The 20,072-nt window shown below is 34.5% G+C and overlaps 1 protein-coding gene across 4 annotated transcripts in view; it reads left to right on the forward strand.

Moving 5' to 3' along the window:
* The window catches only part of NLGN4X (neuroligin 4 X-linked), a 153,369-nt gene extending 133,725 nt beyond the window's left edge, over positions 1-19,644 (forward strand). For all 4 annotated transcript variants that reach the window (XM_052705749.1, XM_052705754.1, XM_052705750.1 and 1 more), the window contains 3 exons: positions 5,522-5,707; positions 7,971-8,760; positions 15,876-19,644. In XM_052705749.1, coding sequence (XP_052561709.1) covers positions 5,522-5,707; positions 7,971-8,760; positions 15,876-16,725 — 1,826 coding nt within the window. In that variant the 3' untranslated portion in view covers positions 16,726-19,644. The remainder of the gene's footprint in view (positions 1-5,521; positions 5,708-7,970; positions 8,761-15,875) is intronic.
* The last annotated feature ends 428 nt before the right edge of the window (positions 19,645-20,072 follow it).

The following is a 20,072-nucleotide window of genomic DNA, read 5'->3' on the forward strand; positions in this document are numbered from 1 at the left end:
TGTCTTATGTATTAATACAATCTACTAACTCATATGGAAACTGGAAAATGACTTGTCTTCTGCAATTTTCTTTTTACTCATCACATCTGGAGTTAAAATTCAAATGAGACTTAGCTGGAGCCAGATAGGATGAATATAGCAGACTGAAATTTATTTCTGTGACCTCTATTTTAGAGGACCAGGCCATACCTAAGAGACAGTGTTGCTGAATATTAAAAAAAAAAAAAAGTCTTTTACACCTAGCAAAGCATCCTACCTCTGAACTCTGTTGGGGAGGCTTGGAGAAGAGTAACAAACATATATATCAATTCCCTCTAATAGTTCTCTAACCTCAGACTGTTCCTATCTCAGGGACTTCCCATACTAGTTATGGTTTCAGTTAATGAAATGAATGAAATCCTGATGGATTGTCTTTAACGTTTGAAGATTTTAGCACTTATATTCAGCAGGAGCACTTTTACATTGGTAAATGTGATGTGTACAGGGAAAAAAAAAAACCTATTAGAAAATAGGAGTTTGCTTTATGTTTGTCATTTGTGCTTTGCCTTGAAAATACCCTCCTCTGGCATTTCATAAATGAAGGTAATGAAAATGAAAAAGACATGCTTATGCTTCCAAGCATAGTCTCTTCCACATTATTCATATTTCTTATGTCTTATTTGTGATAAGATATAATACAAATTAATCTTCCTTTTGATAAACTTGGAGAGACAAACAAATTGGAGCAGGATACACAGTTCTGGGTAGCAGTTGTGAAGAGGCATAAAGACAGAAGAAATTTAAAATGAAACAGGGTTTAGAAATAATCAAAGAAATAGATTAAAATTCACTAACTTGTTTATTTTGTATATGTTTGCCCTTGATTAATTTTTCACTACGATATCTTGGCTGTTCAATGTATCTTGTTGAGTTTGGCATTAGATTTTATGTAAGGGCAACATCATAAGCTTAGAAATTGAATATTTTGGTTTTAAGAAAATATATAAAGTGCAAGAGGGGAAAAATATTAATTTGCTGTGAAGATTATGTCTCATTTTAAGATGTACTTGTGAAATTTCTTTTGTTAGCTAATAAACAGTGTGACAGAATGAAATTTAGTCTTTCATTTTTATGTTATTCTTCATCAAGTGTGGTAAAAGTCAAATAAAATGGTTAGTTTTCTCATATGTGAGTTCCTTTACATCTTAAAAAGTTGGTGTCATTTTCCAGTACTGAACCTTTGTGAATTTTTATAATATTTTGAAAGAGAAAGAAAATATGGCTTTCACACACTAGATCCTGTCTTTTTCCACTGGAAGATTTTATACCCATCATTGCAGTACAAATTTTTGTTTTTTACAGATTTTACAAAAGTGTGTTCTAAGAGTTACTTGAGTAGTGCAAAGCGCTGGTTCTTGAGAAAAAATAAGATAAAATTGTTGCTATTTGTTTCACAAAGACAACCTGCACAAAATCGTAACAGGACAATCTTTTCAATTTCTAGTTTTACTGGCTTCCTTACCTTCCTGTTAGCTTTCTAACAACATGTAGTCTATTATACCTGGCACAGGCTGCAGACAATGATATATGCAACTGTATGGTTGTGTATGTCGAATGTCACTAAGATGAGAATAAAATAAGCAAGTTTAAACTGAGGACGTGAAAGACATGATGTAATATTTACCTTATTTGAAAAATGCCACATTGTACATGTGTTCTTGATAGTTGTTACCATTGTGCTGCTCTTCATTTAGAGCAGGCAAATTACTCTTTACTTGAAGGCCTTTATTATGGAAACTTTCCTCTGCAGCTGGTGTTGACATTGAAATTCAAATGTAATTGCTGACTGATGTGTAAGGGATGAGTAAGGAATGAAGAGAAAAAAAATTAAACACAGTTCACTAACTCAGTGCCTAGTGTCTTGTTCCATTGTCTAGGATGAAAAAGAAAATAAAAATTATAAATAAATAAATGAATAAAGTCAAAGAACAGAGAAGAAGAACTGAAAGACAAAAAAATCAATGGAGGAACACTCATAGTCAAAATTTAGGCTTTCAGCCAGCCATCAAATTGATTTGATATGGATTAGGTCCAAGGACCAAATACAAAGATGAAGAATGGACTTTCCCCTCGATATAATCCTGGGTAATACTGACTGAGAAATAGAAAAGGAAAATCATCATAATATTTTATTTTTTGAATGACTTAAAAGCATGGGAAATCAGTTCATAGGAATAAATAAATGCAAATTGCTGCAGGATTTTGATTATTTTGGAGATGGCATTTATCTCTAAAGCTGTCAGAACATAACTCACTGTATTTAACTTCATGATGTTTCCTCCTTTAACTTACCTAAGAGTATGTTTGTCTGTTCTTTTAAAGTGAATTTTGTACTCATGGCAATAGCATGCCCACTTGCTTCAGAGCAAATGGCAGCAATGGAAACAAATTAACATTTCTGGTGCTTCAGTCCAGGAATGCAGTGAAGTCAGAGGAGTCATCCAGTGTTTTCATAGAAGGCAGAGCAGAGTCTGCCCTTTTTCTAGGCTGTCCTGAACTATGGAAACTACCAGTACTAGCTTCATTCTCTATGTAGGGCTGATTTCATCTAAACTTGCCTAAAATATTGGTCTCAGCTGATCATATACTGTTGTCTGCTTGGATAAAAAATTGATTTTATGGGAATTCTATCCATTCAAATTCAGGTGTGTAAAAATCTGAAGCTGGTTTTGGAGAGTGTTTTGCTTTGTTTTTCACAGGCTATCTGTCAGGATAGTGCTAATAACATTAGATTAGACACAAAGCTTTTCGGTAGCTAAAATTAACAGTGGTCTATACATCCTTTCATTCCTTATTTCATCTGAGTGCTACATGGCATAAGAGTGTCAGTTATTATTATTTCTGCTTTGACATACTCATGCTATTGTCCTCTATTTACTCTCTAATTTATCCTCTAATTTACTATCTCTATTTACTATATAAACTATCTATTCTATGCCCATAAACCATTGTATAACTTTCAGTTTGCAAATTTTATTGCCAGAATTTTAGAATACATTAAATTCCAATATCGTATTTATTGTAAATGAAATATTGTGCAGAAATGTTTCTATATATGGACAAGATCCACTGCTGAAATGTAACTTCACATTAGCTTGCTCCTTGCAAATGAAAATCATGTGACTAAAAGTCTTATTATTTTGATCCTGTGCATGCCCATGCTTGCACTGTAATTCAGATCATTGGCACACTTTCAAAGAAAACTTCAGGATCATCACTAACTACTGCACTTTTCTAAATTTTCATGCCTCTTTTATACTTCTCTCCAGACTGATTGTTGTTTCCAAAGACTCTTAATCCCTGAGTGCTGCTCAGTTCAGCTGGTGGCGTTCTTGCCCTCCTTACATGGCTAATCAGTTTGGAACAAATGTCTCCTAAAAATGTTTGAGACATTTCACTCACACATGTTGTGCTCAGATTCCTTTTTCTGCTGTTGCTGTTTGTGGCATTTTGCAGTAGGAGATCCATGTGGATGTCCTTCTCAATCACTGTATTTTAATGGAAAACAGGTTTATAAAGTCAAGAACGGAGTATTACAGCCAATGTGTTTCTAGTTCATTATATGGAAAGGAAAAATTGTTATTTGTTGCCTATATTCAGCACTTGCCATCCTTTCTTTGTTGCATTAGGATAGTGAGAAGGGCTTCTGTGTCCTATTAAAGTACTAATCCATGGATTTTCAGTTCACAGACTGTCCTATATATATGTGCCATATATATTTAGCCATAGAATTATGACTCATATTACTGTAATTGTATAACATTTTTTAAAAAAAAGAAATAAAGAAAAAATGAAACACTTATTGACATTAAATATCAATTAAAGTTGCTAATTAAATATGATTTTTTTAAATGAGAGGTAATACTTTTTATTCATTTATGGCTGATCTTACATGTAGAAATTTATGTCACTATGATGTAGTCTATATGATGCTATAAATTTAGAGTTTAGTTCTTTATGTGGCATTACTTTTATATATTGAGGCTGGATTTGCATCTCATTTTAGAAATTTTATCATAGAAAGCATTATGGAAATGCATCTGTGAATGTTCAACACATAGGGTTTCTTCTTTACTTTCACCTTCTTTTCCACTTCCTCCATTTTCAGTCATTTAATTACTCAAACTTCGTGAACTTCCCTCCTTTTTGTTACTGAAAAATACCTACAAGGAGTACAAAGAAATCTGTTTCCATTTGCCAGTATTTGTATGTACCACAAGGGTTTTTTTTCCTCGGGGTCTTGGGTCTCCTTCCCCAACAGACCAGAAGAAATTGGCATAGTAGGCTGAAGTGGCTCAAGGCTGCAGATGGTTAATCTCACTTCAAACTGCTCTGGGACTCTATATCTCCTGAGTTGCGAGGCCTCTTTCTGGCTAATTTTCTGAAGTGATAGCTTTTAAACATTAGTAACTGAGTCCCTTGTTTTGACTTGACATGTTGCTGCCAGCGGAGCCTAACTCAGTGATGTCCACCTGAAAACATCCATTTGATTTAAGGTATTTCTTATAGACTACTGACTTCCAGTTGTCTGACAGTGAAAGTCTGTAGGAGTTAAAGAGTGTAAATTGTAAGTACATGACTTGATGTGGTAATTGTGATGTAACGCAAGGTCTAGACCGTGAATGATAGGCAGCGTGGCTAATGTTTCACATTAGTTGGTTTCAGAAAAACAAATTAATCTTGGTCCTAGTCTTCTGGTCATTTCATTCTAAGCAGCAAGACAAGCAGCAAATGTGTCGCTCTTTGTTTCTAAAATCTGATAACTACAGTACAGGAACAAAAAACAGTAGCACAGTTTGTCCTACAGTTTCCAAGGAAAGAAACAAAACCTGATTAGTTCAGATAAAATCTCCCTACTAATGGTTGAATTGTTCACAGTTTACTTGCTGTCTTCCTAATAAAAACCCTTTGAAAAATTTGAGTGTGATTTTTGTCATTGTTTCCTGTTCCTTTTACTATTTTCTTTTTTCTGAGCATATCCATCCTTATAAAAAATAGAGTGATTTGTAGAGCTATGTAGGTCAGGAGAATGCTGGTCCAGGTTAGGAAGCATTTAAATGAATGTGTTAAGGGAGCACTGCTCTTAGGGGAAGATTTGGTGTATGATTTGCTGCTGTGTGTTGCCTTTACTGAAAAACAATTTCCTAAGCTTTTGTACCTTAATAACATACAGCTATTAAACATTTAATATCTTCAGTCTGTATATTTTCACTGATACGATGTTATTTCAGAAAAAGAAACTAATGATTTTGCAAAAAATAAAACCTTTGCAGCAGAGCAAAACAAACCAAAATCAAACAGCGTGCAGAATTATTTCTACTGTCTGCGCTGGAGACATTTAACTAGGATTGTAACCTTTTAAAAAAGGGGGAAAAAAATAGCCCAGAAGATGAAAATATGAGAGTATGTGTTGTGAATGTGTGGATATCCTGCAGCCAATTCTGTGTCTGGTGAACTAAAATTATCCCTTTTTGCCTTATAGGTTTTTTAAGTACTGGGGACCAAGCTGCAAAAGGCAATTACGGATTGCTTGACCAAATCCAAGCTTTGCGTTGGATTGAAGAAAATATTGGATCTTTTGGAGGAGACCCAAAAAGAGTTACTATTTTTGGATCTGGGGCAGGAGCTTCCTGTGTCAGTCTTCTGACACTCTCTCACTATTCAGAAGGTAAGGAAAGCGTACAGTAATGGAGAAATGATTCTTTTATGATCTTTTGTAAAACAAAGCAAAATAAAACAGAATATATATATATATTTTAAAAATAGCCAAATCAGTAGATAGAATTATACTACATCTGTAATTTTTGTAAAATACCCACTATTTATTGTTCTAGATTTGTATTTGGCATCATAAACATTATTGTCTACCCTCTCAACATGTATTTAGATTATTTCCTTAATTAATAACAACAGAACTCAAACTTACTCAAAAAATTAATGTAACTCCCCACATTTATTGTGAGATCCTACACAGAATTTTTAAGATTTTGGCAGAATGTCTACCCTGAAAACAAACAAACAAACAAACAAAAAACAGCAAAATACAAGGAATGTATGGAACTGGTATCATATACATAATTTTCTCTGAAAGTAACGCTAATATAATAAAATAGGAAGCATTATTTTCAGTGTAGCCCTCATAGATACCTGTTGGTAATACCAACACTGCAAAAAAAAAATTATAATAGAAGACAAAAAATTGCTGTGGTTTCACACTGGTGGGAAACTATGCTCCACTGCGCCACTCTCACTCATACTCCTCAAATGAAGACAGAAAGAAAATGTGATGAAAAAAGCTTATGTGTTGGAATAAGGACAGGGAGATCACTCTCCAATTACCTTCTCAGGCCACACAGACTTATCATAAGTAGACTAATGCAATTTATTGTATTTTGCTAATAACAGGCTAGAGCAGTGAGAAACTAAAAAAACACCTTCCCCTCACCCATCCTATTCTGCCTCCTTCTCCTGAGCAACACAGGAGAATGAGGAATGGAGACTGCAGTCATTTCATAATGCTTCATCCTTGCCGCCCCCCCATGGCCACTCTCAGCCCCTGCTCCATGTGGGTCCCTCCCACAATGCTGTTCTTCCTGAACTAATAACTTTGTAAAAAAAGCCCAATACAGCTAAATATCTATCATATTCATAATACCATGCTACTCCTATCATACAGAAATGTATGGAAGAAAGCTCAGCTCTAGCAAGCCATTGTGGAATGATTGGTGGTAAACACATCCTATTTGGAAGCACATAGAATTATTTGTGACAATTTAGGGTAGTGACACAATGGCATACAGTAAGTAACAGTTGAGTAAGCCCTGCCAAAAACAAGCAGATGGAACAATGGAAAGTCTAACCAATGACATCACTGAAATTTTGTGATATGTGCAGTAAGTTGTTACCACCAAGGGTCTATTGGTCTCAGTCATTTTTCCTTGTAAATGCTTCAAGGTCTTCAAATGCTTTTGTAGCTCTTGCTGTCTTTGGTATTTCAAGAGTTTGAATGCAGAAATCTTGTGTAGAAGAGGCCCAAGCATTTTAATTTAAGTATACAATAGGTCTTTTTACTGACTTTACTAGGAAAAAGGAGATGAGGCAGATCTTCCAGTAAGCTCCGATTGCTTTTCAGTGCTTTGCTGTCACAAAGAAGCTCTTCAGTCCTAGTCTCTGTTTGCTCTGTATATTAATACATCTAAAACAACCACAAGGAACTATTTATTTTTGTCTTATATTCTTCCAAAACGTGCAAACATATTTTAATTCGCCATATAGGTAGTATTTACATACAATCATGCATATTAATTCACCATATAGGTAGTACTACACACAATCATGCGTACATATATATGTATGTATATTCTTTATGTATATACTTCAAGGTGATAAAGAAAAATGTCAGAGGAGAGGGCTTAAGCTTATTAAATTGATTTTAGCAGAGCACATTTTTTTGTATTAAATGATGCATGGCTTCTGTGAAAGAAATGAGAGTGTGTAATTCTCGTTTGACCTTTAAACCACTGAAGAGTGCATTTATGAGAGTCATCGACATGGCAAAGAGGTTATGATTGCTTGTAGCTGCCACCCCTTTACAGAAAAATTTTACAGGACTACCACTGTGCTAAAATCAGGGGACTTCCATTAAAGAAAAAGAAAACTGCATTACAAGCATGAGTTTTATTCTTGAAACAATAATCTGAAACCTTAATTCTTTCTCTATGTGAGCAACAAGAACAAGAGAGGTTTAAATTAATAGCTTATTACAGACACTGTAAAAAGGAAATCGTGAGAAAATTATATGCAAACTGAATTGAAATATAGGAATATGCATTCTTTAGTCAAAAGCATTCGTTGCTTAGTGAAAGCTGCTTTTAATTTTAATTTTAATTTTAATATAATTTGATTTGCATTTAAACAATTTGCACCTGCAGGTTTGTTCCAAAAGGCAATCATACAGAGTGGAACAGCCCTGTCCAGCTGGGCAGTGAACTATCAGCCTGCCAAGTACACTCGGATATTGGCAGATAAAGTCGGCTGCGACATGCTGGATACCACTGATTTGGTTGAATGCCTTCGGAATAAGAACTACAAAGAACTCATTCAACAGACCATCACTCCAGCCACGTACCACATTGCCTTTGGCCCTGTGATAGATGGAGATGTGATTCCAGATGACCCTCAGATTCTCATGGAGCAAGGCGAATTCCTTAACTATGATATAATGCTGGGTGTAAATCAAGGCGAAGGTTTAAAATTTGTGGATGGCATTGTAGACAATGAAGATGGTGTTTCTCCCAATGATTTTGACTTTTCTGTCTCCAATTTTGTGGACAATCTATATGGTTATCCAGAAGGAAAAGATACACTCCGAGAGACCATTAAATTCATGTATACGGACTGGGCAGACAAGGAAAACCCTGAAACAAGACGAAAGACCCTGGTAGCACTTTTTACTGACCACCAGTGGGTTGCTCCTGCTGTTGCCACTGCTGATCTGCATGCTCAGTATGGATCTCCAACGTATTTCTATGCATTTTATCACCACTGCCAAAGTGAAATGAAACCAAGCTGGGCTGATTCAGCTCATGGTGATGAAGTCCCGTATGTGTTTGGCATTCCTATGATTGGCCCAACAGAATTGTTCAACTGTAACTTTTCCAAGAATGATGTCATGCTCAGTGCAGTTGTTATGACATACTGGACAAACTTCGCCAAAACTGGGTAAGTTTGACCTCTAGCATTCCTTCTTGTTGATAACACGCTCCTAAAATAGTCAAATTACCATAGCAGTGGCTCCAAGCCTGTATTGTGACTTACGATTATAGCACTGTTTAGTATGTGTGAGGCACTATGTAACTGCGGCTTATTCATATTTAATAGATTTTTAATTAGTGTGTTCCTGCAAACTATTTTCTTTCAGTAGCTCAGTGAGAAGAATAATGCACTGTATTTTTGATTCAGAAATAGGGCAATTATTAAGAAAAAGCCTTTTTTAGAGAAAAAGCAGTTCACTAAGATACTGAAAAATCAGAGGAAATGTATTCTACCAGAAGAAAGAACAGTCAGGCAGATAGAGCTTATGTCTCAGAAAAGTAAGAAAGTTGTTTTCTTTTTAGTGACCTTCATAGGAATGGGAGCTCAGAGAAAAACTGAATCAGAAAGGCAGACACTAGAAAGATATTTTTTTTCCGTCTGTAGGCTGTAATGGCCATGATGAATAGTGGGATGGGATGAAGAAAAGACTCAGATATAAATTTTGCTTTGAGGTTAAAAATTCAAGTTAATTCTGCTTACAAAATAATACATCAATATTTTGCGGAAAAAGAATTATAGACATGAAGGAAAAAACCCCCAGAGCAGCTTAATATGTGAGTGCTATTAATAATTTCTCTGTTTTCTGTATCATTCCTCTAAATATTATTCTGGTATTTTACATGTACAGCAAGGACTTTTTTGTTGACCTTGAGTCTTCAGTACTGAACAAAGATACTTATGGCACAACGGTGCTGTAAATCTTCCCATGCTTAGTGGCAGGATTGGACTCTGAAAATCACAGCTTTACTGCAGTGCAGTTAGTAATATGCAGCGTTATAAGAAAAATTCAAAGACGCCCATTGTGAAACTTACAGTTCTTAGCAACCTTTAACATATCAAGATGATGTTCAAGGCAGAGACTTTTTGCAGTCATAACAAAAACCTTGATATTAATTAAAACACAATCCAATATTTCAGCTCACTTTACAAAGCAAAAGAAAACTTAGGTGCCTTCTAGACAAGCAGGTACTTTTGAATGCAGAAATCCCATAGCACTGAAGCAAAAGCAAATGAACTGTGAAATATTTAGATGTATGTGGAAACAATAAGACATCAGTTGGATGATTGGGGTAGACAAACTGGTGAAAGCTTGGCTTATGGACAAATAATGCCACATGTTGACTGTAGTGCACATTCAAAGAGTATTTTATCATGATTTTGTTTTTGTATGAATTAAGTGTCATGTGTACGTAGAGGACATGAGGTTCTTGCAAATGTGCAAGATTGGAATTATTACAGAGATCTCCACATTCCCACTGTTAGTAGCAGTTTCTTTTATGATTATTCCCTGTACAGTAAGTTGCATCTAAACAATTTTTAGGAAGTTTCTTTCAGCCTCAACTGCCACTATTACTCATAGTTGCAAGCAGTTTGCAGCTGTTTCTACTTGAAAGCTAATTTCAGCAAGCTACACTTAACCATCACCCAGTTATGAACCCATGTGTTAGCCTTTTCAAAACCTTGTTTCTAGCTTAGCCTAGACATAGGGAAGTAATTTGTTACAGAGCAGGAGAGACAAACTAGATTTGGGATATAAAAATTGCATGAATATATGGCTTTTGATTCCACTGTGTGGAAAATTATATGTGAGAGCTTCATTAAGAGGTGCACTTAAAGCTTCAGTCCACTGTCAGTAGTACTATCCTAACAGAAATTGTAATTTTATATGCACAAATGTTCTGTCAGTTAGGGCCATGTGTTATACTGCTCGCAGATACATCAGCAGAGGGAGCGGGGATGATGTGAGGGGATGTGTGCCAGCCCTTAATGGATACTCTGAAAGTGACACTCTTGTGAAGAAGGGTTTGCAGTTTCACAAAGTGGATATGAAACTATGTTCTCAGAAACATTTATCAGGTTTCTAAAAATTACCCTCTTTTGAGTAGTTAAAGTACTCTGAGTCTTTGTCCACACTTATCCATCTCTTCTCAAGCCAGCTGTGGGAAAGATATACGTGTAAAGAACAAATCCCGAATTTCTTTGTAATTCAGAGGAATACTCCTGAATTATTTTATTGTCACTGAAGCAAAATGTTAACTGAGTTATTAAGGATATCAGTTCAGTTTGCCTTTTTAAAGGAAGACATAATTAAACTTACAAAGAGTAAATGTATTTTCAAATCAATCTTCTTTGAACTCCTTTACGAACTTTGCATTTCTTTTGATGTTTTTCTCCGAAGGAATAACGGTTTTCAATAGCGAGTCTGTTGGTCAGATGAAACAGAGTATTTATGCATTGCTTTCCTCAGTAGCTCATAGCTGATTGGAAGTATGGCAACAGTGGGAACAGGTAAAAGTGAGGGAAGGAAATATAGGCAAAACCATGATTGTGTAGCAGTGTTTCAGGGAGGAATGGCAATCTCAATAATAATAATGAGAGATTACTTAAAAAATCAAGGAAAGTGTGAAGAAACTCTACAGAGTTTTTTGTTTTTTTTTTTTTTCTTTTTTTTTTTAAAGTATGTATTAAAGAAGACTGCTTAAGGAAAATAAATTACCAGTAGGCCTTTCAGTGGTTTGGAAGCAGACTCATTGTGTAACTGTCAGGACATTTTACTCTCTGATGAAGTAAAAAAATGACACCAAAAATGAAATGCATTAATTTAACAATTCCATTATGGTGACTAATAGTTAATGCTCTTGCAAAATTACATAAAAGAAAAATGTCATTTCAACATGCTATTTGGAATTCTGGATAAGAGAAAATTTCCTAACATTTCTCAAAATTCTTCTGGTGAAACAGAAGACTCTATGAAATAGAGTTCCCTCATTTGCCCTATGGGTCACCTACTAATTCTTGTGAACAGGAATGTGTGCTACTCTTCAGTCAGCATTTATTGCAGACACATTTACTTCATAGCACTTGAGAAAAAAAATGTACATTTGTAACCCAAAAGGTGAGAATTTAATGACAATAAACTGCAACATATAAAATTGAGCAAAGCAGTGCAGGTTGAAAGTGGGAAAAAGAAAGTGATAGGTGAAGTCAGATGATTTTGCATTTTAATAAAAAATGTAAGATAAGAAAGATTGTCATGTATATTTAAGACAAGTTCATGCATTTTCATGACAGGAACATTTTCAGGGGTAGAATCTGTTTAATCTGAACTCTATAAATTATGAAAAAAAATCATCAGAGGAAAATAAGAGCAACAACAAACATTATTTTTATTCTAGCAATAGGATAAATAAAGAATTACAAACAAAAAATCCTGACAAAAAATATTCCTCCCTATCAACCAGTGAGATTGGGAACCAAGCTATGCACTGTGAGATTTGTTACATGAAAAAGTATAGAACTGAAAAACTATTCAGATTGTATTTTTATCATCATAATTAGAACGTGTTTTTAAAGGAAAATCTTCTGTCTCCTTTTGTTCTGTAACTACACACTGGAACCACATGAGAGTCCAGAAACACCAAATTGACGTGAGAGGCTAAAAAAAAGGAAAACAGAAGTTATAGTTAATGTAGCAGATCAAAAGTTTTTTGAACAGCTAGTTGTATAGGAGAAAAGACAGTATCTACATAGGTCCCTCCAAAAGTAATGCCTCTTGTTTATTTCAATGGAAATTACAACAGATGCAAAGAGCACGGTAACACTAGCAAATTCTCAGCTACAAAACACTCTTTTTCAACATAGTCACCACTCTGAGTAATGTGATGAGCTGATTGAGATGCTGTTCGTTTTGTAGCATGACAGTTGTGCTTGACCATCCAGAACACGGCTTGCCTTTCACACTGCTATCCCCATGGCTGAAATGTACCACCCACCGTTTCACTGTGTTCACATCCACTGTTTGGTCTCCAGAAACATTCAGTAAGTGTCAATGAGTGTCTATTTGTATCATTTTTTCTGCATGGAGGAATTCAATGACACGCCATGTCAGAAGCCATTCTGTCAGACTGTCCCACTGCTGCCATACCACCATCATCTACTACTGATATTTTGAGCCAATATGATAAAATAAAAGGCATTACTTTTGGAGCAGGCTTTGTACATCTATATTTTATGGCTATCCACAATACTGGAAACGTGTTTTTTTTTTAATAGGATACTGGAAAAAAATATTTATAAGATAAACTGTTTAACATCACCAGGAAAGGACTCATCATGTCATAACTTGTAAAGTTATGATGTTATGAAATATCACCAGTGAGCATAGGAGGGACAAAATAAAAATTTTCTTATTTACATCCACAGGATGATTGTGGTAAGTTATATTACTGTGTATTAGATCCTTTAGCTAGAACTATATTTAGTCATTTTCTTATGAAAAAATTATTTAGGTGCCTATCTTCCAAGTTCAGTTACACAATATTAAGACCATCTACTCAATTATTGATTAACCCTAGACTTGATGGCAACAATGCAGTTTAGTATCAACTCACATGCAGTCGTGTTTACGACTGACTGCTTTTTTTTTTCTGTTCATTGTTTTATTGGGGTATTTCATGCTAATATATGGCCATGTAAACAAATCCCAGTATATAAGACTAGTCTCATGTATCTGTAGCTTCTCCTCTTGTGCTTGGAGGAGGAGTCAGTATAAATCAGTATTCCTAATAGACAGTTAAAAAGGAGACATGGAGTTACCAAATACAGCAAGAAAGAAAAGAAAGGTTAATATTCATATATTCATAGGCTGTTTCTAGAGGAAGAATTTTCATTTCAGAAAGTTACTTGCTAAAATCATTGTCTGCATCATTTGTATATGGACACTAAAAAAAAGTCTAAATATTTTGGTAATTTCTGTTTTGATAAAGTTCAATTTCCTTTTACTTTCAGGGAGTCCTAGATTCTTCCTTCCTCTTTCTTAAACTATTCATGAGAAGAGGGAAGGGATTAGAAACAAAGTATAGTTAGCTGAACTACTGAACTTCTTCATCTCCTCTACTATGAATGAAGTTCAACTCATTTACATGAGCTAGTTTAATTTACGTCTTATGTAGGATCCTTTCCAGAGTCTGTGAGTCTGAGTGTCTGTTCTGAATCAGAACAGCAAGAGGAAAGAACACAAGGGGCGTTTTAGCTGTAACTCTTCCAGAATTTTGAGTGTCTGAAAGAAAAATGCTTTGCATTTTAATAATCATGTTGATTTTTTGTTTGTTTTAGAATTTATGTGTTGAGCCCAAATGCACTGAGGCAGATATATTGTGCTGGGCCAATATCTTCCCTTTTGAATTTGCTAAATCCTTCACTGTGCTATTTGAGAATAGAAGAAATACTTTCATTTCCTTCCTCAATGCATGTTAGAATCCTTCAAAGTATGAGCATATTAAAATCCAATGCCTCAGTACTTGGAAACTGATTTTTTTTTCAAGCTTCAGCCATAGTGAATAATTAATAAAAAATTACTATTTTCAGAATTTACAGAATTTATATAAAATAATAATAATAAAAAATAGCTACCATTCTTGAACTTTTAGTTTATATCCTATTGAGATGGGAAATACTTTATCCAGTATAATATGGAAACCCACATACATAAACAAAACAAAGTACTTAAATTACACAGAAAATGAATTATTTCTTCAGCTTGAAAAAGGAAAAAATATTTCAGGTAAACAGAGGAATGAAAGAATCATAAGATTATTAAAACCAAATTACCAGTCCATTTTGAGAACGGTTAAGGAATAGGTATTTACAAACAACAAAGGAGCACTAAATTTGGCAATGAGCCTTTGGAAACAGAAATGAAAAAAAAAAAAAATAATAAAAAAAAAGCTTTAAAATATGTAACAGTAGTTTTTCATATTCCCATAACATTCATAACAGTATATTGGAAGAAAAGGAAAATATTAGAATCATTTTCACTGGAAATAAACTAATGCATATGGGAATGGAAAGGAGAATGGAAAGTTTTCAGAGCAAGGCACAGAAAATAAATCATACGCTCTCAGTAAAATATATCACAAAGTCTCTGAAAATATGCTTTACGGCTACAGAGGATTAAAACTAATGTAGGTCATAATAGTAAACTAATAGATTTATTTTAAACTCTTTATTTGTTGATGCCCAGAGGAAGTTATATTTATCTAAGTAAGGCTTGCCAAAATTATAAGGGTATGTGTATGTTAACCACATTTAAATACCTATTATGTTACAGACTTGTCTTTATTTTGAATCTTTATGAAAGAAATAAATGAGAAGAAAAGATAGAAGATACATAATTGCAGTAAAATATTTGGGTTAAGTTCAGTAAAAAAGGATAATAACATTTTTTTGAATTCAATTATTTAATTGCAATTGTTTTTAAATGCCATTACTTAGTTAACTAATATAAAACTTGTCAGCTAATGTAGGTCTTATCCATAGGAGCTGGGACAAAACTACAGCTTCTAAACTCATATATAGTTCCTTGTGTACTGAACACTTAATGCAAAATGCAAATTATGGACTGATTTGTGGCAGAAAAATAGTTCAAAGTCTTATCCCAAAGTAGATATCTGAACAAAGGGGTATTAATAGCTCAGTAAAGGAACACAGGGACATGTTGTACCCAAATACCTGTATTAGCCCTGATACTTGTGTTTTGAAGCTCTGTGTAAGACACATTCATTATAAACTTTCATGATTGCATGTATTTTCAACATTTTCATAGAGATTAGATGCTTAAATACAGCAGTGGAAGTAGTAGTATAGTAACTGAGAATGTTGATGTCAAATCTTGAGAAGAACTGAGCCTAAACCTTTACAAACTATGGGAGAAGATAATTAATACTTCTCTAAGACTACTTTAGTGTATGTGACTGCCTCACAAAACTCCAGATGAGCTTTTGATAACTGAAACACATCCTTTCTTTTTTTTCATTCAAGAAAGAATTGTTGTATCTTAGATACATTGTACTGTAAGTATTTAGACTTTTGTTTACATAATAACGTGTAGTGTAAATGTTGGGAAATTTTCCAAGCTTCTCTTTTTGGGTTAAGTGGAGGATTAACCCTTAACTAAGGAACAGAATTTTGTTATTGTTGTTGCTGCTCTAAAATGACTATAACATTGCTTTTTATTTTTGTAGAGATCCAAACCAGCCTGTTCCACAAGACACAAAGTTCATCCACACAAAACCAAACCGCTTTGAAGAAGTAGCCTGGTCCAAATACAATCCTAAAGATCAGCTTTATCTGCATATTGGCCTGAAACCACGAGTTCGTGATCACTACCGAGCAACAAAAGTTGCTTTCTGGTTGGAGCTTGTGCCACACCTTCACAACCTGAATGAAATTTTTCAATATGTTTCCACAACAACTAAAGTACCCCCTCCTGACATGACATCATTTCCTTATGTCACCCGACGCTCTCCTGGTAAATTGTGGCCAGCCACCAAACGCCCAGCAATGACACCTGCCAACAATCCCAAACATTCAAAAGACACTCATAAAACAGCTCCCGAGGATACAACAGTTCTGATAGAAAACAAGAGAGATTACTCTACTGAGCTGAGCGTCACCATTGCTGTGGGAGCATCCTTGCTGTTCCTCAATATTTTAGCATTTGCTGCATTATATTACAAGAAAGACAAGCGGCGTCACGAGACTCACAGGCGCCCTAGCCCCCAGAGGAACACAACCAATGATATCGCACACATACAAAATGAAGAGATCATGTCATTGCAGATGAAACAGCTGGAACATGACCATGAGTGTGAATCACTGCAGGCCCATGACACGCTGAGACTAACCTGTCCACCTGACTACACGCTTACTTTGAGAAGGTCTCCAGACGACATTCCACTCATGACTCCCAACACCATAACCATGATCCCAAATACATTAACAGGAATGCAGCCTTTGCATACTTTCAACACCTTCAGTGGAGGACAAAACAGTACGAATTTGCCCCATGGACATTCAACTACTAGGGTATAGCTCAGCCCTTCCCCCTCACAAGCCACCTGGAAGAAAGAGAAAAAAAAAAAAAAAAAAGAAAAGAAGAGGAAAAAGTTATAATACCATTCATTGAACACCTTGTCCAAATCTTAAGTAAAAACAAGTAAAAGAGAAGGACAGACATTATTTTCTTACTGTTCCTTCCCAAAGAAACTCTCTGATGTTAAAGATCAACTATAAACCCTGTGAAATGTGAAAAGTGTATATTGCTGTTACAATACTGCTTTAAGATCTCAACCCCTTTAATTGAAAGTTGAGGCCAGAAGAAGTCACTTAAAATGATGTTTTGAGCATATCGAGCAAAGCAGACTCTTCTGGAACACAGAGCCACTGACTGTACAGATGTTTTGGTTTTGGTTTTTTGGTTTTGGTTTTGTCTTTGGTTTTGGTTTTGTTTTTTTTGTTTGGTTTCTTTTTAATAAATAAAAAAAATCTTTATGTGCCATACGATGAATGGCCCTTGTTGAAACAAAGACATCATCATGGGCTTTTACCCAGCATATGAAGCTGTAATCCAGATGGGGGAAATAGAATTTTATTATTAATAACAAAAATGGAAAAAAAAAAAAAAGAGGAGGACTGACTATGCAGTAAAATACGTATAGTTCTGTGCACAGAGGTGACTTGCCAGCCTGAACTATATTTAAAGAAACTTTGTAAAAATGTACATAGATGTGCGTTTAAAAACAACTACAAAAAAAAAAAAAAAAAAAAAAAAAAAAGCTTTTATTGATGTTTTCAGTTTGAAAAGAGCTTTTAGAAAGGTTGTGCATTCAGTTGTGACCTATGTGTATATACATTAGTCATATCACCTCTCTTTCCTCCAAGGCCAAAGGAGGATTTTCTTCTTAATTACTAGTGGTAAACAAAAGACATGAGGTTTTTCTAACATTTCATTTATATGAGGCCATGGTGTCATGCAGAGGATAAAGTTGTCTGTGTGACCTGCATATTTTCTCTTACAGGTTACACTAGTGCATGTTAAAGTATTCATAGGAGATTGCTGTTCTTTTCTGAAACATTTTTTTTTTAATAATTTAATTTTGTGTTAGCTTTTGTTAAATTGCAACACAGCAATGGATATGAAAATGGAAAATAATACAAAACAAACAAACAAACAAAAAACAATTACTATATCATAAGCTTATTGAATGAAGAGACATCCAGTAGTATATGTTCAAAAGTCCAGTTTGTAGTTCTTGGTTATTGAGATAAATGAGGAAGAGTCTCGTGCCCTGACAATAGCAACAAAAGACCCTGTTTATGTTAGCATTTTCTGAGCAAACATAGCTCTATATTCACCAGCAGTTGCAGAGGGATCTCAGATGAGAAAATACCTCCTCAGCTTTGCTAAACTAAAGAAAAAGTGAAATTTGAAAGAACTTCTCTGCCCAGTATTCTGTTTTGCACTTGAGGAAAGAATTTCCTGTCAGAACATACTTTGCTGCTTTATTACACAGCAGTGCCATTGTTAATGAAAATTACGGAAATAGAAGCAAAGTCATCAGATGTTATGCATCTGAATGTAATTTCAAATTCTAGATAATATTATTGTCAGGAAAGTCAAAACTCCTGGCTGATTATTCCCTTCTTCACCTGGAAGAGCCTTGCAGTGCTATCAAACAAGGAACTTAGCAATTTGATTCAAACAACTGAATTGAATGTGAAAAGCTAAAAATAAGTTCTCGCAGATGAAGATTGCTTTGCATTTTGTCTTAGAAATTTACTGCGTCATCAAGAGATCGTAACCAAAGATATTTGAACAAAATTGGTCTGCACTTGAACATGGTTATCCCAGAGGTATTTTGTATTATAAATTCATGACTAAGCTGCATCAATACCATATGTCCCATAGTAATCTAACACAGGATGCCTTGTACCTCTTTTTGTTTTCAATACTTCTTCTTTCTTTTTTTTTTTCTTTTTTTTTTTTTTTTAATAAGACATCTTGGAATAGTCCTTCTGGTGAATAAAGGTGACAAAATGATTCACTGAAGTCAATACAACTCCTTGTTATAGCATGCAGTAAAGCAGATTCTGAAGGAAAGAAATAAAAGGAAAGTTAATTATTCAACAAAAAATACAACATGTGGCTGATATAATCCCTTACCTGTAATAAATGTACCATTACCTGACCTGGATGCTCAGGTTGGAATACGATGAAGTAACAAGCCCAAAGTACAAGTCGTAGCAAATGGAAAACTGCCTTTTTCACTGATCCATCACATAATATTGATTAATGCTTACTCTAGACCCATTCCATTTCCACCACCTATGTGATGCCTCAGCTGAGATGAAGCAGTTCATATCTCTTAAAATAATAATATAAAAAAAAGAAAAAAAAAAAAGAAAAAAAAGAAAAGAAAATAGTTAAAAAAAAAAGAAAAAAGAAAAAAGGTATTGATGCTTGGCATCATAATCAGTTGGGTATGTTTGTAATGTGAATTACAGTATTTGTTTAGTACTTCCAATTGTCTTCTGCTAGCAATATGTACAGTACTGTGTCAGGCTTGTGACATTTGGGTTAAAAAAAAAAAGTTCCTGTAAGTGAATGATTTTAGCTTTTAAAAGTAATTGCAATCAAGTTGATTTAATAATTCAGTACATCTGGATTGACATATGATTTATAGAGGGAACAGATTTATAGGGTCTTATTAGAATTCTATAATAATAATAACAAAATATACTTTGAAAACTGTAAAAGAAAAACAAAAGTACTTTCCCAGGCTTATATTCTTGACCTTACAAGGCACGCAGGGTTTAATGGTTTCTTCTGTTATTGTTTTGCGATCTTTTGTTTTTTTGCCTTAAGTAATGATAGAAGATATATATGGCTGGACACATATGTATAAACTTTTCAGCAGCATTTTTAATAATAAATATCACAGTATTTTCTAATGCTTTGTGCAAAGAACTACGTGTTCATCCTTTTTTTTTTATAGAAAGTCTTTCAGGCGTACATTTTCTGCCCCATCTCCACTTCATTATCTTATGTAAATGATGCCTTGATACACAATACACGAATATTAAAATACCAGAGGTCACACCATTAAGTTAGCACTGAGCTTTTGTGGCTTTTCTAGTTCTATAAAGCTACCAATAAAAGGAAAGAAAGTAAGACAATGAAGACATGAGAATAAACTCCTTATATTTATTATCTGTATGCATCTGTATCCCATCAAAGCAATGGTTTAATTGTTCTTTTAGTATTCCCTGTAGCACTGAAAAAGAGCTTAGGTAAGCAGCTTCCCCCTATTAACGTGTAGCTTAGCAGCTGAGAAATATATCTTCCAAACTAAGGTTAAAAGCGATTCAGAAAATCTAAT

The sequence above is a fragment of the Tympanuchus pallidicinctus genome, unplaced genomic scaffold, assembly GCF_026119805.1.
Source record: "Tympanuchus pallidicinctus isolate F22 unplaced genomic scaffold, pur_lepc_1.0 scaffold6, whole genome shotgun sequence".
Lineage (NCBI taxonomy): Eukaryota > Metazoa > Chordata > Aves > Galliformes > Phasianidae > Tympanuchus > Tympanuchus pallidicinctus.